At 34.2% G+C, this 23,392-nt stretch overlaps 1 protein-coding gene across 1 annotated transcript in view; it reads left to right on the forward strand.

Moving 5' to 3' along the window:
- Nucleotides 1-23,392, forward strand: part of LOC123703950 (uncharacterized transporter YutK-like) — a 37,003-nt gene that overhangs the window by 11,262 nt on the left and 2,349 nt on the right. The window contains exons 3-15 of the mRNA XM_045652163.1: nucleotides 5,677-5,742; nucleotides 6,753-6,939; nucleotides 7,498-7,669; nucleotides 8,524-8,648; nucleotides 9,791-9,927; nucleotides 11,051-11,140; nucleotides 11,726-11,887; nucleotides 12,177-12,270; nucleotides 13,401-13,560; nucleotides 15,812-16,023; nucleotides 16,588-16,703; nucleotides 17,963-18,082; nucleotides 19,737-19,797. Of these exons, the coding sequence (XP_045508119.1) occupies nucleotides 5,677-5,742; nucleotides 6,753-6,939; nucleotides 7,498-7,669; nucleotides 8,524-8,648; nucleotides 9,791-9,927; nucleotides 11,051-11,140; nucleotides 11,726-11,887; nucleotides 12,177-12,270; nucleotides 13,401-13,560; nucleotides 15,812-16,023; nucleotides 16,588-16,703; nucleotides 17,963-18,082; nucleotides 19,737-19,797 (1,702 nt within the window). The remainder of the gene's footprint in view (nucleotides 1-5,676; nucleotides 5,743-6,752; nucleotides 6,940-7,497; nucleotides 7,670-8,523; nucleotides 8,649-9,790; nucleotides 9,928-11,050; nucleotides 11,141-11,725; nucleotides 11,888-12,176; nucleotides 12,271-13,400; nucleotides 13,561-15,811; nucleotides 16,024-16,587; nucleotides 16,704-17,962; nucleotides 18,083-19,736; nucleotides 19,798-23,392) is intronic.

Genomic DNA, 23,392 nt, shown 5'->3' on the forward strand with positions numbered 1-23,392 from the left:
TACGTTAATTTATCGTTGATACATTTCAATTCGTTTTAGTTTATTGTAATTCTAGACAACGCGTCTGCTACGGCGTTTTCTTTACCTTTAGGTAATATACACAACGTTAAAATCCTATGCCTCTAATGTTAACTTAAATTTTATTAATCTTCTCGATGGATCTTTAATTCCGAATAAATAAAACAATGGTTTATGGTCCGTCATGATTGTGAACTTTTTATCTAAGAAATATGGCCTAAAATATTTAATTCCCCACGCAAGTAATTCTTTTTGTATAGTTGGGTAATTTTTTTCAGCTTTGTTTAAAGGCCGACTTGCATAAGCGACTGGTATTTTATCTTTATTACAAAGTACTGCTCCTACTGCAATGCCAGAAGCATCAGTTTGTAAGATGAACTCGGTTTCGTCTGAAAAATCTGGATTCTATTGTAAAATGGGGGGTGATACTAATGCTTTTTTCATGATTTTAAACGAGTTTTCGCATTGTTCAGACCATATAAAAGGGACATCTTTACGACACAAGTTATTTAAAGGGATAGTCATTTCTGCGAAATTCTTTATAAATTTTCGGTAATAGTTACAAAATGCAACAAAACGTTTTACTTCTTCTGTATTTTTTGGTGTTGGGTAATTTTCAACAATTTTTATTTTAGTTTTATCTGGACTAATTCCATCTGCTGACATTGTGTGTCCTAAATATAAAAATTCCTTTTTAAAAAAATTACATTTGACGGGATTTAATTTTAAGTTAACTTTTCTAAGCCTCTCAAAAACATTTAGGTATTAAATATTTATTGTGACCTTCTAAATTACGTCCAAAAATTACAAGGTCATCAAGATAAACAAGACATTCCTCATACGTTAGGCCTATCATGCCTATAGGCATTAACCTTGAAAAAAAACTTGGACTGGTTTTGAGACCTGTTGGCATTCGTTTCATCTATTATTGTCCAGTATTAGTTGTAAAGGCAGTATTTCTCTTTTTCTTTCGGATTGACCGTAATTAATTTTTCTTACATTTTTATCATATTTTCCTCCTTTTCTAATAGGTTTCATCCTACTGCGATTTTTTTTCACTTTTTATTATTTTTATAGGCTTCTACCCTGGTCTAACTGACCATACAATAATTTCATGAATGTTTTTTTAATCCTGTTTATTACCATTTAATTATTATTGCACTTTACTAATTGTAAGAAACTCACACAAATATAGTTATAGTAGCTTCTTAACCAAAGATTTATAAATAACTAGCTTTCCGCCCGCGGCTTCACCCGCGTTTTCAAAGAAAAACCCGCATAGTTTCCGTTCCCGTGGGATTTCCGTGATAAAACCTATACTATGTCCCGGGGTAAAAAGTAGCCTATGTCCTTTCTCGGGTATCAAAATATCTCTATACCAAATTTCATGCAAATTGGTTCAGTAGTTAAGGCGTGATTGAGTAACAGACAGACAGACAGAGTTACTTTCGCTTTTATTAGTATATTAGTATTAGTATATATTAGTATATTAGTATGGATGATACTAATTTAAAAACTTGTTTTGTGACTTACAAATTTTCTCCCAAAACCGTTAACTTTCCCATAACTTAACCTATAATCAAATTACTTATTCTCCATAAATGGTGTAGAAAGTATGTGATAAAAATGCACATTTTTAATGACTCATACAAATTCTATTGATATCCTTATAAAATAAACTAGCTGGATCACACGGCTTCACTCGCGTGGACAGGGCCGGACCGTGAACTTGTGGGGCCCTGGGCTGAAACTACCCAGGGGCCTTTTTTTGGAAATGTTCAAATACCTACTTACTTTCGCAATTTTGTTATTTTAACATAATCAAATTTGATTTTAAATCGTTTCATTAGTTCAGGAGTCTATCGCGGACAAACAAAGTGAGAAACAAAGTGAACTTATAATATACACGGTTGAAATGTCGATGAAGTGATGCTTTGACCGCGCGCTCTCCACCCTCTATCTCGAAAACGGTTCACCGTATACAAAGTTTTTTAAACAAAATTTGTGGAGAATTTTATATTCTACAATATTGATAATAAATACAAATAGCAAAAAACCCATAAAAAATGAGATATTTTTTTGTGACCTTGTAGTTCCTTACACCCTACCATATGTAGATTTTGAGATAACTTTTAGGGTGTCAATATACAAGTATTTACAGACTTACTGCTGGGTGTCTCGAATTCCGAGATTCTTACCTAATTTAACCTTACATGACTGGGCCATAACTCGTTCGGGCTCGTACATAAGAGTTAAAACACTTCTTAATAACCGAATAACGCATTTCGTTAAAAAATCACAAATGTTTATAAGTATATAAATTTTTAATAGTACGTTGATAGTTATAATAAATCTGTATTAATAAAAAAAAGTATTTGAATAAACGAGTACAAATAAATATTAATTTATCGAAAAAAACAAGTTTTTTCGAAACGGTTTGGTAAAAAAACATGGCTTTAAAATAAGCCTATAAATATATAGCCCTCTAAAAAGAGTAAAAAGTGCATTTTTGAAGTGAAACTTCTTTAAGCGCGTTGCCAACTGCTAAGTCGTTGGTTAAATGCTCTAAGGCTAAGTCGGATGACAATCTAGTGCTAATTTCTCCGGTACTTTTTAAGTTATATTTTTGTAATATATGAAATAAAGTCATGAATATATATCTATACTAGTACCTATCTATACTTATTACTTAATATTATAAAGCTGAAGAGTTTGTATGTTTGTTTGAACGCGTTAATCTCAGGAACTACTGGTCCGATTTAAAAAATTATTTCGGTGTTAGATAGCCCATTTATAGAGGAAGGCTATTATATCATCAGGCTAAGACCAACAGGATCTCTTCTACAAATATTTGCACCATTTTTTAAACATTCTATCTAAAAGTTTCTGAAAATTAATTATCTTTGCAATAAAAATGGGTAAAAGTAAGATTTGTGACCCATCAACAAGAAAAATACTCTTAAGTTTACATTTTGACAAAAGCTGGAGTTACAAGAAAATTCCAAATCATTTAGTGTTCGATAAAAAGATATTCAATGTTTATAGTCTATTTCAAAAAGCATGGTACTTCTGATCAAGTGTCTAGAAAAGCTTGACCATGAAAAATCACTGCTCACGAGGATAGGCAAATGATTCTTTTGGCAAAGATGGATCCATTTAAAGGCTCAAATTCTATTATAAAATTAGGTTTTTCCGAAGATGAACCACGCCATTGTGTCGATGAGATCGATTTGCAGGTGGTAAGTCGAGGCAAAATTGTTTGTGAAAGTGGCCAGGAAAGTACAGCTTCTTATTAGGCAGTACAGGGAATGACGATATGCATTTACTAAGAAATATTGCTTGTGACAGTCCGCCAGTGAAAAAGTTTTATTTTGGGACGAAACAAATTAATTTAATCAATTCTGATGGCAAAGGATACGCGCGTCGTCCAGTTAACCATACCTTAGATAATAAATAAACAGTTAAGCATTGCGGAGGAAACATGTATGGGGTTGTTTTGAGATTGTTATAATCTTTATAGACAACAACGGCTTTACAACGTCGTGGCTTAGACTGTATGAGATTGTCACACGTTTGCAAAAACATATTTCCTAATAGAATTGGAACCCTTAAATGAAGAAGAAGAAGAACTTGCCTATCCTCGCGAGCAGTAGTTTTTCATGGTCGAGCTTTTCTAGGCACTTAATCAGAAGTACCTGCATGCTCTTTGAAATAAACTATAGCATTGAATATCTTTTTATCGAACACTCTAAATGATCTGCAATTTTCGTGTAACTCCAGTTTTTGTCAAAGTGTAAACTTAAAAATATTTTTCTTGTTGATGGGTCACAAATCTTACTTTTATCCATTTTGGTGCAAAGTTAATTAATTTTCAGAAACTTTTAGATAGAATGTTTAAAAAATGGTGCAAATATTTGTAGAAGAAAAAAATATTAACGACTTTTTAATAGGTTTTGACTTTAGAACACTCGAACCATGCTGTTTCTAAATACTCGAAAATCAGACTGCACTTAATGTTGTTTAATTTTATTAATTTAAGCTAATGTTTGATTAAAATTAAGCAATTTCTTATAAAACTACATAAACGGGTGTTCTATTACATATGAAATAGTGCTTTATCTCTAAAACGTTAATACACAAATGTTAAATAAACTTGATGACTACTTCATTGTGTTACTGTTTCTAATTAAACGTCCACCATATAAAATAACCAAATAGTTTCAATAAATGAGATTTATTTTCTAAAAGTTGAAAATCAACATGCAAACATCCTTTTACATGTTAGCAAAAGTTATTGAAGTAGGTATGCGATTTTCATCATTTTTTTTTCGAAAACCGACTACAGATTTTTTTTTAAATTATCGCCCATTGGTTTTATCGGAGTAAGGGGGCCCTTTTAACCTCGGGGCCCTGGGCTGCAGCCCATAAAGCCCATGGGTAGATCCGGCCCTGCGCGTGGAGTAAGAGTCTATGTGCTTTTCTAGACTATGATTTATCTCCGTACAAAACTTCATACATTTGCTCAGCAGTTTTTGCGTGAAAACGAAATAAACATCAAATTCTACAACTTTCGCGTTTAGGGTGATTTTCCACTAGAAATGTGCGAGAATGCGTAGCGAGGGATGTGTTTAGAACACTGGTTGATAAGCACCCTTATAATACCTACTAGCTGTGCCATGCGGTTTCACCCGCGGATGAACTCGCGTGTAAAATCCTATTTCTATATCTCATGTGTAATTTGATGCATAATCTATATTCCTGTAAAATTTCATCCAAATCAAGTCCAATCGTTCGGATGGAAGAGTGTCAAACATCCATCTAGGTACACCCGTTCAATCTCTCGCGTTTAAAATGTTAGTAGTAAAACATCAGCTCTGTTATTTAAAAAAACATACTTAAATTATGTATTCTTATCACCATTTAAAAATCCTATTATTTGACAGAATCATATTATGTATGTTTGTTTATTTATTTTAAAGAAATGTCAATACCATACACAATTGTATTGTTTATACAAATGGTTTATAAAACAATTTTAATTGCCAAAGTAACAACATGAAGCCAATTAAAATCGATAAATTTTATAGCCGTTGTAAACTGTCGTTCAATTTCATGGAAATTATTGATTCCAATTTATAAGTTAACTCGTGTGGTACATAGGTAAAAATTGGCATCACTACATAGTATAAAACAAAGTCGCTTTCTCTGTCCCTATGTCCCTTTGTATGCTTAAATCTTTAAAACTACGCAACGGATTTTGATGCGGTTTTTTTTTAATAGATAGAGTGATTTAAGAGGAAGGTTTTAGTATATAATTTATGAGGTTTTAGACAAAGTGGGCGAAGCCGCGGGCGGTAAGCTAGTTATTTTAATATTATAAAGCTGAAGTCTGATGAGTTTGTTTGTTTGAACGCATCTCATGATCTACTGGTCCGATTTGACTGGTCCGGTTATCGAGGAAGGCTGTAGATTATAATATTATATCATCACGCTAATACCAACAGGAGCAGAGCACTGGGGGTAAAACCGCGAGGCACAGCTAGTGCAATTTATCTTAGAATAGAATAATATATTATATTATGTATTCTAAACTGAGTTTTTCTGAGCAAAAGTAACAAAATTCCATCCCTAGTCTAATATATTTTTTTTTAATTACAGAAAACTGAAAATGTAGCAGTGGAATTGACAGATGTACAGAAGAAAAACGGGGAAATAAATGGACAGGTGAATCATTATAAATTATAATATTTGTTATAAGTTTTGCCGATTCGTCGAAATTCGACCGTTTCACTCTAACGGTACATTTACATCAAACGAGCGAATGTTCTGTAAACCCACTATGTCAAATTCATTTAGTTTAAACAAGCGTACTTATAGCATTCATTGAAAAAGCGTTTGAAAAGATTATAATATGCAATGTTCTAATACTGAACAACACTGAATAAGTTTTCGTTTACACTAAAAGATCACGAAAGGATGCTCTAGCAGCTAGCTCTATGTTCGTTTGATGTAAATACACCGTAACACTGCAAAGTGCAAGGTCAAAAATATTATAATTAAATATTTATAATCCTACTAATATTATAAATGCGAAAGTTTGTATGGATGTATGGATGTATGGATGTTTGTTATTCTTTCACGTAAAAACTACTGAACCGATTACAATGAAATTTAGCACACATATAGAGGGTAACTTGGATTAACACATATGATAGTTTGTATCCCGGAAATCCCACGGGAACGGGAACTATGCGGGTTTTCCTTTGCAAACGCGGGCGAAGCCGCGGGCGGAAATCTAGTCTTTAATAATTATTATTAGTATAGTAACTAAGTCAGTTGTAGATTTAATGTATTAGATGCTTGTTTATTAGTTATTAATTATTATTAAATTGCCTCATTAGTTAATTTGAAGGCAGACGTAACGTTCGTTATGGTCCCTCTTCACAATGGGCAGCGTTGGACGAGTAGAAGCAATCACGATAGTGTAGAGCGTAAATGTCTAATCGACCATCGATGTATGAACATAATGGCGGCAAACATCGACGATCATTTGTTGGGCCAACGCTGCCCATTGTGAAGAGTGCCCATTAGAGGCGCTAGAGTGTAATTAAATCGACCTACAATCGATTCCAGTATCAACAAACTTGCGTCGAATTTATTTGCGTTATAAATAAAGTCCGTTACATAGTGAACGAACGACTAAAAATTTCATTCATTCATTTGTTCCTTTATAGATAGTCCACGAGTTTCTGGAGTACAATCCAAGTGGATGGTTTGAAGTGACCCTGGACAGAATGGGCAGCTCCACGGATGACTTTATGAAGAAGAATAGTTCTGCTGTACAGACTATCTCGCTGTTTATTTTAAATGGACTGGTTTTGGGATTCTTCTTCGGCTGTTTATATTATTGGTTGAATATAAGTAAGTAGATTGAGTTTTTGTAAGATGTAGGTGAGATTTTAAGTTTAAATTTTGTTAATTTACTGTATTTTTCTAATAATAAATAATTAGTTATGTAGTTACCAAGACAAACAAAATTATTTTAAATAATACTTATAATCTAATATATAAAAATCAATGCCACTTTTCGTTGTAATTCCATAACTCGAGAACGGCTGAACCGATTTCGATAATTCTTTTTTTATTATATTCCTTGAAGTACGAGGATGGTTCTTATGTAGAGAAAACGTTAATATGTACCACGGGCGAAGCCGGGGCGGACCGCTAGTACTTGTATAATTAATAGTTTTTGATATAAAGCACGAAGAGTTTCACTCGAATAATACACCTCGATTAATAGATACTTTAAGAAATCATTAATAATGAGTGTACTGATAATAGTCTCTGTTATATTTTTAAATCTTATCTTCATCACTGAAATAAAAGCATGTATTCACATGTGTAATTTCTTATTTAAGTTATAATATAATTCGTTCACTCACTCACTCACTCACTAACTAACTATCTCACTCATTACAGGCAAAGAGCCGTTAGAACTGTGCTACGGTTTCGGCAGTCTCATAGCGTTCCTGAGCATCATATATTTCTTCATAATATACTTCATGGTGGTGAAGCGGTTCTTTGGGGAATGGTTTGAAAGAATGGTTTGGGACCCCACTGAGCGAGTGCTGACGGAGTTTTGGAAGCATGTGTGAGTTGGAAGTTTATAAAGAGATTTAGTAAAAAATGTGAAAAAAATGAGCAAGATTTAAAAAGCGTTATCATTTTTGAAGTGAAGCTTCTTTAGGCAAGTCACGTCACATCATGGAGTAAGGCGACGATTTTGGTATCTTAAAAACTTGCCAAAGAAGTTTCACTTCTGACATGTTTGCTCGGTACTTACACACGTTCTTTTTTTGAAAAAGTAAGATAACACAACAGATAATACTAAAGGAAACTTTCCCACATTTTAATGGTAACAAAATCTTACCAAGATATGATTTTGTTGAGCTTTCTGCAAGTTTTTTCTCTTGCCATATTTACATGGAATCTGTTTCCTACGTATGAATTATAAAATTTTAAGGTCTACAAGCAAACATTTTTTTTACATACAGTCAAAGTCAAGTCAGTTTAGATTTTTTTTTTATTAATTCAACTTATTGAAGTGAAACTTCTTTATCGGGTTGGAAAAAAATTTTGTGTAACATTTTTCCGTTACGCGCCATCTTTTTCTTATATCCCTACCACGCGTGATTCGGCGTATTTCTGTAAAGTTGCATATAGTAAATTATTTTTTGAAAAATAAGGTCATAAAGAAGTTTCACTTCTTACGTGTGTACACTAGTTAGTACACGCACACATTTTTTTAAGCTATTGCATAGCTTCTATCGCGGGACTTGAGCGCGGGAACCGAATCGAGAAATTCCGTAACGAAACATCCTCACGCTCCCCACTCCGACGGGCGGAGGTGTGGCTTGAAGGCATAGCATGCAATAGCGCAACCGCCCCAGTCCCTGAGTGACACACGTCTTTTTTTTTATGAATTCAACTTATAAATATTTCCAGGTGGTTCCGCTTGCTCGTTTTCGTCGTTGTCATCGGAGCGATTGCCGTGTTCCTTTACTTCGACACTAGAGACTCTCCAGAAAGACTAATATCGTTGTTGGGTCTTGCTTTCTTGCTTCTTATGGGTAAGTATCCTTATACTAATCTTAAGTATGCTTGTTCATTTGCGTTTTGTTCATTTCTTTCACGTCGCAACGGATTGATTTTATGATATGAATTACCTATATAAATAGATAAATATATATAAATCTCGTGTCACAATGTTTGTCCTCAATGGACTCAATTCGCACACCATAATAAAATTCGCACACCATGTGCAGTTCGATCCAACTTGAGAGATAGGATAGGTTTTATCCCGGAAATCCCACGGGAAAGGGAACTATGCGGGGCTTTCTCTGAAAACGCGGGCGAAGCCGCGGGCGGAAAGCTAGTAGATAAATAAATATTTCGGGACAATTTTCACACACGGCACGATCTGATCCCATACTAAACTTTCGCTTGTGTTATGGAAACCAGATAGCTGATAAACATAGATATATAATTTTAAATAAATACATAAATAGATAATTAACACACAGACACAGAGCAAACATCTATGTTCATCACACAAATATTTGCCCCGATGGGGATCGAACCCACGACCTCTGGCTTTGAAGGCAGGGTCACTACCAACCAAGCCAACCGGCCAGTCATATATTATGTCTGAAGATAGGATGCTTGCGATGAAACATCTCATAACCTTTTTCGTTAAAATTTCTTTTAACTCCGCCTGTGAAAAACTAGTAAAGTGCCACAAACTTAACTGACCCGGTGGCAAAACTGGAACTACCAGAACGCCATTTTGAAATGTCACATTTTCACAGACTTTTCATACGGAATATTTTGTATAAATAAAAAGAAATCGACATCCGTGACACCGTCACCGGGTCAGTTAAGTTTGTGGCACTATATGTTCTACACAAGTGTCAATAATCAATTATTGTCTACACATTTATAAATTGTAGTTAGTTAAGTGTTATTGAAGTTATACTTCTTTTGGCGCGCGCACACAGACACCTAAATTTAACAGCATGAAGTTAGTTCTAGGTGGTATCAAAATTGATAACTATGTTCAAGTTGTATATTCTACCTCTAGTATTTTTTTTCCATACGCCAAAGAAGTATAACTTCTAACGCGCACTCTTTTTTTTTTGTCTCAATGTAATGTTACTTTTCTTTCGGCAAACGTGTTTTCATTCATTCATTTATAAATAAACCATTTTTCCAGGTTTCCTGTTCTCAGCACACCCAGGACGAATTAACTACCGCAGTGTGATTGTCGGTCTGTTAATACAGTTTATATTTGGAGTTCTATTCATCAGATGGGATACGGGCAGAGCCGCGTTACAATGTTTCTCTGATAAGGTAATATATTATGATGATAATATGTTTAAAACGCGTCTGTCATTTTAGTTTAGCGCATAGTGTCATTGTTAACCGACTTCAAAAAAAGGAGGAGGTTATCAATTCGGCCGGTATGTTTTTTTTTATGTATGTACACCGATTACTCCGAGGTTTCTGAACCGATTTACGTGATTCTTTTTTTTTTGTTCGATGCGGTATGGTGATCGAATTGGTCCCATAAAAATTATATTCGGATAGGCCCAGTAGTTTTTATTTTATGAGCATTTTTGTCTGTATTTGTCAATGTTGCAAGTGCAAGTTTGAAGTCGGTTGTTTTTAACGCAGTTATCACTTGTTTGTTCATTCATTTATTCATTCATTGGTAAAGTTCTACAATATTCATAAACTAGCTTCCGCCCGCGACTCCGTCCGCGCTAATGTCGGTCTTCGCGTGGATGGTTTATTTCTCCATTTTGAGTAAATTTGACAATGACATCTTATAAATATCTATTGGACCTTGATTGGACCCAAATACGGCTAGGCCTATAATAATACGCAACGTGTGTTCGCGGTTCTACAGAACAACGACAGTATGGATAAAACTGAAAAATTAAGATTTTTTTCTACGTATTTTTCCAGGATAAAAAGTATCCTATTTTACGCCCAGGATAATAAGGTATAAATAAACCAAGTTTCATCGAAATCGAACCATTAGTTTTCACGTGATGTCTTCACATACAGACAGACAAAAATTTTTTTAATCACATATTTGGGTTTGGTATCGATCCAGTAACTGGATATCCTGGTATTTATTTTTTCAATATTTTCAATGTACAGACTTGACCCCTCTACAGATTTATTATATGTATAGATTTAGATTTTTCGTTCACTCACGAGGAATGTTTGATTGATTATTATTATTTAAGGTGCATATGATTTTTGTATAGTTTGTTCTTAGTACACCATTAACAGTATTAAGCAGGAATTTAGGACAAGCATGATCAATTCACTATTGAAAGTCCCATCAAAATCTGTCCACTGTTTTGGATATCAATCAGGCTCAAAAAAGACAAGTGATTGTTTATATTTTTTATCATGTAATACAGAAATAGTTTTATTGTAATTATAATTATAATTATTCCAGGTAGCAACATTTCTATCATACGGTGTAGATGGCGCTGCATTCGTGTTTGGAGACTTACTCGTTAGAACTGAACAAGTGTTCGCTTTTAGTGTAAGTGAAACTTTAATTACTAAATTAATTTATTGGTTTAGACGGGAATGAGATTTTTTTAAATGTTATTATGGTTTATGCTTGAGAAATGATTTAATTTTGAAACCATATATATGTCGCAGTCATCTCGTTGAATTAGCTATTTCATTGAATGACTAGCGCGTTCATTGAATGGCTAAAGGACAGCTCGTCCAATTGTTTAATGTAACGTTCAAAGGCCGTTGCCAATTCAACCAGATGACGGTGACATACACACATAATTTAATTTAATTTCTCTTCGTACGTCCGGTTGTCTGGAAGAAATCGCTGCATAGCGATAATACCGCCAATTGTTGTAATGTATCCTTAGATTAAGTCTTATTGTAATGATTCCAAGAGCAATAAAGTATTAATAAATAAATAAATAAATAATTTTGCATATATTTTAAAAAGGAGCCTATGCCATTTTCTAGCCTCCTAACTATCCTCAGACGCAAGAATAGACGAATAAGAAGAAGACGCAAACAAACAGACAAACATACTTTCTCACTCGTAAATAGTAGTGCGGTTTTACAGATTGACTAATATAACGAAATCCTCTTTCAGACGCTACCAGTAATATTCTTCTTCAGTATGTTGGTTGAAGTGCTATTCTTCTGGGGCGCTTTACAATGGTTCTGTTTAAAACTCGGCCATTTGTTACGAGCGGCCACTGATACCACTGTTTGTGAAAGCGTGATCGCTGTGGGAAATATATTCTTGGGGATGGTGAGTTTATTATTAAAATCAAAATTAACTGGTGTGTTAATCATCAAAATCAATTAACATTAATATGTTTAACTAGCTGCTCCGCGCGGTTTCACCCGCGTGGCTCCGCTCCTGTTGGTCGTAGCGTGATGATATATAGCCTATAGCCTTCCTCGATAAATGGGCTATCTAACACCGAAAGAATTTTTCAAATCGGACCTTTAGTTCCCGAGATTAGCGCGTTCAAACAAACAAACTCTTCAGCTTTATAATATTAGTATAGATTTTAAAAATAACTAAAAATTTTCAGTCAGAATCGATTCTGCTGATAAAACCATACCTTCCTTTGCTGACTCCATCGGAACTACACGTTGTACTGTCGTCTGGTTTTGCGACTGTTTCTGGTTAGTAAGTATTATATTTTGTCTTATTATAATTGTAAACGGTAGTAAAAATTTATTGAATACTTGAGGTCTGCCTCGGCTTCGCCCGTGGTACATATTTCGCAATAAAAGGTAGCCTATGTCCTTTCTCGGGTATCAAAATATCTCCATACCAAATTTCATGAAAATTGGTTCAGCAATTTAGGCGTGATTGAGTAACAGACAGACAGACAGAGTTACTTTCGCAATTATAATATTAGTATGGACTATGGATTAGTATATTCAAGGAGAAAAATAGGACCTGTATAGGATCCTTGTGGAACACCAATGTTAATCGACGCGCTGCAAGACTTTTATCTTTATATACAACAACGGTTTGTTTCCTACTCTAGAAGTACCTATGAATATATGGTTATTACATTATACAGGTTAGGTATTATCCCGGAAATTCCACGGGACCGGGAACTATGCGGGTTTATCTTTGACTGCACGGGCGATGCTGCGGGTGGAAAGCTAGTTCTAATATATTCTAAAGCTTTAAAGGTTTTTTTATTAATTTGAACGCGCTAATCTCAGTAACTACTGAACCGATTTCATAAATTCTTTCATCGTTGGATATGAAGGTGTTCCCCGAGCGCTATATGTTGTATTGTGTATGTATATATGTTGTATTGTGTCACAAGCGAAGCCATAAGCCGAAGTTAATTAGGTACTTTATTAATTGTATTATAGTTAGGTATTTTTTGTAATTTTTGAGTAGAGTACCTGCTTAGAAATACATACGTATTTATTTATTTATTTCATAATAACAAGTACCTAATTAACAGACCGTGTAAAACCCAAAGCATTACATGTTTAGTTTAAAATAAAATATTAAAATAGGATAAGTTTACAATTTTCATTAATAATTATCGACTTAAGAATTTAAAAACATTCGATTTATACGTATTTAAGGACGTATTAAATAAATCTGTCTCGTATAATACATAAGTTACTTTTACTTATGATACATAAGTTACTTTTACTTATGATACTTAAGTTACTTTTACTTATGATACATAAGTTACTTTTACTTATGATACATAAGTTACTTTTACTTATGATACATAAGTTACTTTTACTTATGATACATAAGTTACTTTTACTTTTAGGCACAATACTAGCCGCCTATATAGGTTTCGGTGCATCTCCCGCGCATCTTGTGACAGCAAGTGTGATGTCGGCACCTGCTGCTGTGTGCTATTCGAAACTATTGATGCCTGAAACTAGACGCTCGTTGACACGCGTCGATAATATACAGGAGGTTGAGAAGTATGTTGTTTTGTTATTTTGTTAAAAAAATACGGTTTCTCGATAAAAATATTTATGGCAATTTAATTTTTAAGAATTTGTTAGAGGTGGAATCGAAATTAATGAGTTATCTTTAATTTCACTAAATTCTAGAAGAAACTTAAAAAATAGAACTTGCAAGAGTTAAAAATTTGCTACCATTTTGAACATTGATTTTAATTACTGTTTTAGTATTTCTTCGTTGCCCTTTGTCAATTTTTATTATCTATTAATGAATTATTTCTTTCTTTATTAACATAATAGGTGTAATCTTTAATTTCTATTGTTTATAATTTTTGAAGTGAAACTTCTTTAGAAGCGTTGAGAACTTAGAGTATATATTACAATAGTATAGAGCGAGTGTATTGCACAAATTGCATAGTGCGCATCGTAGGCAGATGAGCTATAGATACTATATAGATGTGTGTGTGACAAATAGGGATGGGTAGATATCAATTGCGTGTTGAACTATCGATAAGTTATGTAAATAAATATGTATCATAAGTAAATTTTATGTTCAATAAGTTATTAAAGGAAAAATATATGAATAAAGTATAAATATGTAATTTTAAATTTGTTTACCAACTGAATAAAGTTTGTTTATTCCATTTGAATATTAAATATTATATAAGAAATTTTCTTGTATTAATTATAAGTACTTTAAAAAATATGTTTGATTGGAATATCAGAAAAACGTGAGTACTTGTTAAATAATAAAGTTGATAAAATAAAAGTTCGGGTTTAGTGCTATTTATTTAATAATAAATCAAACAATAATAATAATGTTTTAAAAATGGTAAAAAATATTAAGGAATAATTAATAATTTAAAATGATAATATAATAAATAATATTAATAATTTTTTTATTCAATTTTATCCATTCTACTATCAAAATCTTCAAAATCAATTTAGCGGTTCAGAAAATATATCGTAACATTACATATTTTACATTTACACTATAATACATTCGCATTCATAATTTAGAAAGTGTATCATACAAAACACACCACAAATTTATTTATAATACATTTTTAAAAGAGTTTTAATTTTAAAGTTAAATAAATAATTTGTTAAAATATAGTTCTTCTAGTAAACTTTATATCGAGTACAGCGTTGGTCAGGTCACATCACTACGATCACGTGGCGGCAGTGAGGCGCGCGAGCGAGCCTGCGCGTGTCCGCCTCCCACCTACTCTTCACCCCCGCGATGCTAGATTTATTTTCATCAAATTATGTAAAACAATCGACTTACTGATGAAATTTGATAGTGGATTTCAATTTTGTTTATTTTCTAGTATCGTTTTTGCAAGATAGAACTGCACATTTCACCACGTTTATTCGTAAATATGAAAAAAATCTAGAGACTTCGTGAGCACTCAACCACGACTGCGAGCGCTCGCGGCGGGAGCGTCGTGTTGTTCCCACCTGTGCCTACTGTTCCCACTTGGTTGTTCGCACTCTATAGATAGTATATATACTCTAAGGTTGACAAAGTAGAGAGAACTTTCAAGGTCGCGTCATGGCAATACCGTTACATAGAGTTTGATTTTAGTATCTTTGAATCTTGCCAGAGAAGTTTCACTTCTGACACACTCTTTTTTATATGAAGAATCTTGCCAGAGAAGTTTCACTTCTGACACACTCTTTTTTATTTTAAGATTCTTGCCAGAGAAGTTTCACTTCTGACACACTCTTTTTTATATCAAGACTCTTTTCAGAGAAGTTTCACTTCTGACACACTCTTTTTTATATCAAGAATCTTGCCAAAGAAGTTTCACTTCTGACACACTTTTTTATATCAAGAATCTTGCCAGAGAAGTTTCACTTCTGACACACTCTTTTTTATATCAAGAATCTTGCCAGAGAAGTTTCACTTCTGACACACTCTTTTTATATCAAGAATCTTGCCAAAGAAGTTTCACTTCTGACACACTCTTTTTTATATCAAGAATCTTGCCAGAGAAGTTTCACTTCTGACACACTCTTTTTATATCAAGAATCTTGCCAAAGAAGTTTCACTTCTGACACACTCTTTTTTTATATCAAGAATATTGCCAGAGAAGTTTCACTTCTGACACACTTTTTTATATCAAGAATCTTGCCAAAGAAGTTTCACTTCTGAGTTCTGACACACTCTTTTTTATATCAAGAATCTTGGTAAAGAAGTTTCACTTCTGACACTTGTGCTTAGCACTTTTTTGTGTTGTAAAATTAATAGTTCTATTAATTACAGACAGGACCAATCAGCACTTTCCGCGGCTACACGCGGAGCGACAAACGGAATATCTCTAATACTGAATATTGTAGCGAATCTAGTAGCTTTCGTAGCCGCTATCGCGTTTATCAACGGAGTCATCGGTTATTGCGGTGCTCTGCTTGGTTTACCGGATTTGAATCTAGAGTGGTTGTTGGGGAAGGTCTTTATACCGCTGTGTTGGATGATGGGTGAGATTTGACTTTTAAACATAAATTTATAAGGAATAGAAAAAATTCGATCACGGCGCGGGACTCGAACCCGCATCCTTTCGCGCCATTCCGGGGCGGATGCCTCACCAACTCAGCCACTCGTGAGCGATCCAATTTATTCTATTCTTTCAGTTTTATGTGTTTAATGGACACACCGCGTGACATATATTGAGATCATTAACACTATAATACTTTTAAACAATAATTTTGTTGAGAAAACTGATCATGGTCGGGGATTGTGTTTTTCTTTCGATTGAACAAGTAGTTTTACCTTAGTTTTTCATAGCCGCCAAGACTGGTAGTCGCTTATAGATGGCATCACTTATTTTTATACTTATGTTTTATATTTGAATAAAAATTAAAAGTTAAGAATTAATATCATCATCCTTAATTATAACGATGATAAGTTCCACTTATTTAAAGATAACAATAAAATCAGATATGTTAACTCAAGTTTTTTTTAATTTATGAAACATGCCAAGATTTTGTTGATATGTGTAGTTGTAGGATTTAGTACTAATATTAAAATTTAATTATTTACAGGAGTGCCCTGGGAGGAGTGTGAATATGTCGGATCTTTGATTGGTCTGAAAACAGTGGTCAATGAATTTGTTGCATACCAGAGAATGGGAGAAATGAAGAGAGATGGATTGCTATCTGTAAGTATTTAATTCATCGTTATTAGTCCATCTATTTCTAGTACACAAGTTTTGGGGTCTTTAGTAGGTTTATATTATTAAAAAATTGGAAGCTTAAATCTTATAGGGTCATTTTTTTTTTGTAGTTAAAAAATTGAATTAAGTTATTTTTACCTATGTTAACAGTTAAATATTCCCGTATTGTATTGAATTGTGTTGTATTGTATATTATTGAATTGTATAATATTGTATTATACAAAGTTAGTTTTCAATGATCGGCCAAATTTTCAGAAATGGTTCAGAATCGATAACATTTTAGATCTAATGAAAAAAAAACGTTTTTTTTTTTAATTAGATTTCATTCCTGTTCGCCACTAAAAAGCGAACGTGTGGACATTACAAAAGCACAATTCAGTTCAACAACCTAGATAGGTAGAAGTTAGCACACACATAAATTTGGCGATGCGCGCACGCACACAAATGCATTGATTCTGGCGGTGTTTACGATTTAGGCAATTTTTAAGACATTTTCAAATGAATGCTATTATTTTTATTTTATTCGACAATAATGTTTCAAATTTACCTTTGGTTTAATATCTAGATCTTAATTTTAAATTTTGGCTGGTCATTGAAAACTAACCCTGTATTAGCCTGTTGTGTCCCAATCCTTGGCAAAGGTCTGTTCAAAGTGCTTCCATAAATCACTATTTTGTGCTATTGTAGACCAGTCTCTAAATAAATAATTATAATCTTTAGATTTAGTTATAATATATTATTTATTGCACACAATTTTTAATTTTACAAGCGGCTTTATTGCTAAATAGCAATTTCTTCCAAAATTCAAATTCAAATTATATTTATTTGCAAGAATGTAGTACAAATTATATACATATCTCCAAGCAACCAAGTACCAAGCATAAAGTTTACAGTTGCTTTGTGAAGATAGTGTACACATAAAAAGAAAAATAAATCACATAAAAAGCAAATAAATCTAATCTAATCTTTAATTGCAGGACAGTTCTTTGGCATATTATGATAATATATACGTACGGTTACTTACATATTTTGTAAAATTAAATTGTAATACTGAAATGATTTAAAAGAGCAACTATGGAGTTTCTTGCCGATTCTTCTCCATAGATACTGCTTTCCGAATCGGTGGTAAATGATAAAAATATGTATTGACGTTTCAAAGTGCTTCTCGAAGAAGTCTAATTGAATAAATAAATGTTTGAGTTTGAGTTTGAGTTTGAATTTAATAATAATTAATGACATTTCAGGCGCGATCTGAACTAATAGCGACATACGCTCTATGTGGCTTCACAAACCCATCATCAGCGGGCATCATGCTTGGAGCAATAGCCGCCATAGCACCGCAACAACGAGAAACGCTATCCTCTGTGAGTATACTAGCTGTGCCCTGCGGTGTTGGTCTTAGCGTGATGATATAAAAATATATATATATATATATATATATATATATCTTTATTTCACAACCTCAATTACAAAGTATAGAAAAAACGATGGTCCCGTACTAGACTATAGTCTGTATTACGGGTACCGATGACCTTCCAATGTTATAGTTGAGAAATATGTTGACGTACCTAATTTAAACAGAGATCCAAAAAATAAAAAATAAAAATCTAATATATAAAAATCAATGCCACTTTTCGTTGTAATTCCATAACTCGAGAACGGCTGAACCGATTTCGATAATTCTTTTTTTATTATATTCCTTGAAGTACGAGGATGGTTCTTATGTAGAGAAAACGTTAATATGTACCACGGGCGAAGCCGGGGCGGACCGCTAGTAATATATATAATGTAAAAGTTTGTGTCTGTGGGTGTGTTTGTGAGTGTATGAGTGTGTGAGTGTGGGTGTTTGTGTATCATGTCTTTATGTGTGTGCATGATTGGATGAGTGTGGGTTCATGTATTGGTAAAGAGTATGAGCAGAATAGATATAGTCTATAGCCTTCCTCGATAAATGGGCTATCTAACAGTGAAAGAATTTTTGAAATAACACCAGTAGTTCCTGAGATTAGGGCGTTCAAACAAACTCTTCAGCTTTATAATCCATACTATAATATGTATTATAAATGCGAAAGTAACTCTGTCTGTCTGTCTGTTACTCAATCACGCCTAAACTACTGAACCAATTTGCATGAAATTTGGTATGGAGATATTTTTTATACCCGAGAAAGGACATAGGCTACTTTTTATTGCGAAATATGTACCACGGGCGAAGCCGGGGCGGACCGATAGTATTATGATATATTATTCTACAGTCTACCACAGCAGTCTACTGCCATTCTAGCCGGTTGGCTTGGTTGGTAGTGGCCCTGCCTTCCAAGACAGACCGTGGGTTCGATTCCCACCCGGGGCAAATATTTGTGTGATGAACATTTATGTTTGCTCTGTGTCTGGGTATTAATCCATACTTCCATACTAATATTATAAATGCGAAAGTAACTCTGTCTATCTGTCTGTTACTCAATCATGCCTAAACTAGGTACTGAACCGATTTGCATGAAATTTGGTATGGAGATATTTTTTATACCCGAGAAAGGACACAGGCTACTTTTTATGGCGAAATAATATGTACCACGGGCGAAGCCGGGGCGGACCGATAGTATTATGATTAAAGTACAGTAATTCTACAGTCTACTGCCATTCTAGCCGGTTGGCTTGGTTGGTAGTGGCCCTGCCTTCCAAGACAGAGACCGTGGGTTCGATTCCCACCCGGGCAAAATATTTGTGTGATGAACATTTATGTTTGCTCTGTGTCTGGGTATTAATTATCTATATATGTATATATTTAAAAATTATATATGTTTATCAGCCATTTGGTTTCTATAACACAAGCGAAAGCTTAGTATGGGCACACCTCGGACACTCCATACAAAATTATCGTTTTGACACTTACACTAGCATTAGACATTTGTACAGAATCAGAATCATCTTTATGTGTCATAAAAATGAAGAAACTACGTCCATACATACAAAAATCAAAATGACGTCGTTGCATACAAATAACAAATATTTAATTTTCAGTTGGCGGTCAGAGCGTTTTTCGCGGGCTGTGGTATTTGTTTTATGACTGCTTCAATCGCGGGTAAGTTTTTTTGTTATCTGTAACCTATGTGCCGATTTTGATGAGACTTTGAGACTTTTGATGATGATTTTTTTACAACTTTTTTGTTAACATTTTTTTACTAATGATAATCTATATGTATTTGTCAGAGAATTTAAATAACTCTCCATAATTAATTATAGTTAGGTAGATATGTGAAATAATATTAAATAATGACTCAGTGCGCACACCTTGCGCGGTCGATGGTAGTACCGAGACTATATCATCGAGCTACTGACTCAAGGAATATAAACCATCGCATGGCCCGTAACTCCATGCATTTCATATCAATTCAATATCGCCATTATGTTGTACACCATAGAGTACTTTATAATAGGAAGGTATAGCCACATAACAACTACTCTGTTATAATTCTCTCACACGGCCATTCTGACAACGAGCGCGTTCTCGCGCGAACATTCGACTAGTAATTTTGCGCAGATTACTTACTGCGTTGCTATTTCATTTGCTGTATTCAAACTCTTTTCCCTTCACGGTTTGTAACTTTTCACACCGACTCACAAATTATTACTCATCATCGTCATCATCGGTGATATCAACAACGGCCACTGTCGCCTAAAGACGAAGCTTTGAATGTATTGTGTGTGTGTGTATTATATTGTAAGTGTAGAGCTCTGAACAAATACTGGAACTACATGCAGCGCGGAGCCTGACATGTACTGTAGTCACATGAAGCGCAATGCTTCGCACAAAATCTGGAACTACATACAGCGCGGAGCCTGTCATGTACTGTGACTACAAGGAGCTTAAAGCTACCCACAACAACTGGAACTACACGAAGCGCGAAGCTTCCAATGTACTGTGATAACAAGGAGCGCAATGCTACCCACAACATCTGGAACTACTTGCAGCGCGGAGCCTGCCATGTACTGTGATCACAAGGAGCGCAATGCTACCCATAACATCTGGAACTACATGCAGCGCGGAGCTTGCCATGTACTGGTGTGTGTGTGTGTGTATTATATATTGTAAATGTAGAGCTCTGAACAAATACTGGAACTACATGCAGCGCGGAGCCTGACATGTACTGTAGTCACATGAAGCGCAATGCTTCGCACAAAATCTGGAACTACATACAGCGCGGAGCCTGTCATGTACTGTGACTACAAGGAGCTTAAAGCTACCCACAACAACTGGAACTACACGAAGCGCGAAGCTTCCAATGTACTGTGATCACAAGGAGCGCAATGCTACCCACAACATCTGGAACTACATGCAGCGCGGAGCCTGCCATGTACTGTGATCACAAGGAGCGCAAGCGCTACCCACAACTACACGAAGCGCGGAGCTTCCAATGTACAATATGACATACACGCCTTGCTATGTCAAACACAGAGCTATTATTGAGCTATTAAAGTGTGGTGTGCATGTGTGTTATGAAACTTTTGTGTAATACTTAGATTAACTATACGGAATTATGTAACAACCGAGGAAATGAATAGGTAAAAATAATAAAATAAAACAAAAATAAAAATATACGGAGTATTTATTTTTTTTACAATACTTTATTGTACAAAACAATGTAAGAAAATCTAGTACAAACTTATAAGGTAAAAATATTTTGCACAATATGCGGCCTTATTGCTACACAGCAATCTCTGCCAGGCAACTTGCAAATTACTGGAAGTAAGGAGTAACATTTGTGGAATACATTTTTATTCATTGGCTCACTTTCCAACTGCTTAGATGAATTTGTAAGTTCTTGACACAAATATGTACTGAGCATGACCTCCAGTTTGAGGCTCGATTCGATACCTCTCGTTATCGCAAAGTTGAGATTATTTTGTATGGACTGGAGAACTTTTCTCCTAACTTAGTAATTTACATCGTATGACACGCCATCAAATCGTCGTCCAGTGACATATCTAGTGTATTTACAGGAATACACAAAACCACCTTGCACTTATACCTTGATGTATACTAGGTATAATAAGAACACTTTACGGGGCAGATTAACAGCTAATAATTAATTTACGAGGACTGAACCTAAAGTCTAAGGTTCTAAAGTCACACCGACTTTCATATCATTTACCACTACCGACGATATCACATTTTCATAGTCTACCTTGAGACAATTCAATAATCATAAATGACCGCCAAAACAAGTAAAATAATATTGATGTTACAATCGGCTTTTCTTTCTTACTAACACAATATCAACATTAAACAGAATGCTTTTTTTTTTTTTTTTTTTTCAATACGAGTCTTATAGACGTTCAAATGCTCGTCCATCCTGACTTTTGCGTTATTTCTAATTTCAAACAGGTTAACTTTTAAACTGTTGACACTCGTACTAAATCATTATAGCGTAGTGGTCTTGCAGCCTATAGACAATTGCATTGGGCTGTCGCCTGTGTTAAACTTTTTGATAAAATACAATTCAAAGTAAGTTGAATTTCGCCAATTGTAGAATACCAATATCTACGTTCATGACTACGCGGAGGACTTGCAGCCTATAGACAATTGCAATGGGCTGTCGCCTGTGCTGTGCGTTTCTTTCATACAATACAATTCAAAGTAAGTTGAATTTTGCCAATAACTGTAAAATACCATTATCTACGTTCATGATTTTCAGCGATAATGAAACAATGAACTTAAGAACAGACATAAACTTTTTAAAATAACCCGTTAGCGCAATAATTCATCCCGCTTGTAATTTTATGAAACTCAAAAGAACACTGCCAACTCAAGTCTATGAGTTCGCTACCTGCGAATGACGTAGCTTGATCGGCTACTATTCCTTTCAGCGCACAACAAAAACAAAGCGCTTAACATGCTCTTTTTTTTTTTTTTTGAAGACACATTTTTAACAGGAGCTAGGTGACAATATTAACCAGTAAATGCGTCAACAATTATAAGTAAGTGCCATTCGTATTTATGGCTATGTATGAAGTGGTTCTGATACATTTTCTATTGGATGTCAAGTCAACTGTATAGCTCTAGAGGGCCTTTAATTAACTTTGCAATCTAAAAATGTTCAATGTACGTTCTAACAAACTAAGTACACTAAGTTTTTGCAGGTTTTTCCTAACTAAAATGTTTCAAATAAGTAATCATGAAATGATTGTATCAATAAATGAATGATAACACTTCGTTTGCACCAAACAAAAGAAAATGTTTATACAGCAAGCATTTTTTTTATCATATGTGACACCTTAAATTTAAATCAATAATTTCATTTTATCGGCTTCAATTACTTTACTTATGTTCGGATCTAAGTTGTTCGGCTTGTAGTCGTCGCGAATCTTTACTATTTTTGCCCAAATTGAACATTATGTTAAGACAACTAGTTTCTACTAATAAAATCTACACGCGGTATTCTTGGACCCTTGCGTAGGTACCGACTTCGAAATCAAAAGCTTGTATGTAAGCCGATCATCTATGAACAAGAGGAGAAAATATTTTTCTTATGACATGATGCTTTGAGACTATTTCAGTCTGTTAATATTCTAAAATGTTAACGCTTAATAGATTATGCTTGAGGTCTTCTTAAATCTTATAACTCTATTTAATAACTATGATAACAACTTTCTGTGTCAGTGATTCTTTGATAATA

This window comes from Colias croceus, chromosome 28 (genome assembly GCF_905220415.1).
Source record: "Colias croceus chromosome 28, ilColCroc2.1".
Classification (NCBI taxonomy): Eukaryota; Metazoa; Arthropoda; class Insecta; order Lepidoptera; family Pieridae; genus Colias; species Colias croceus.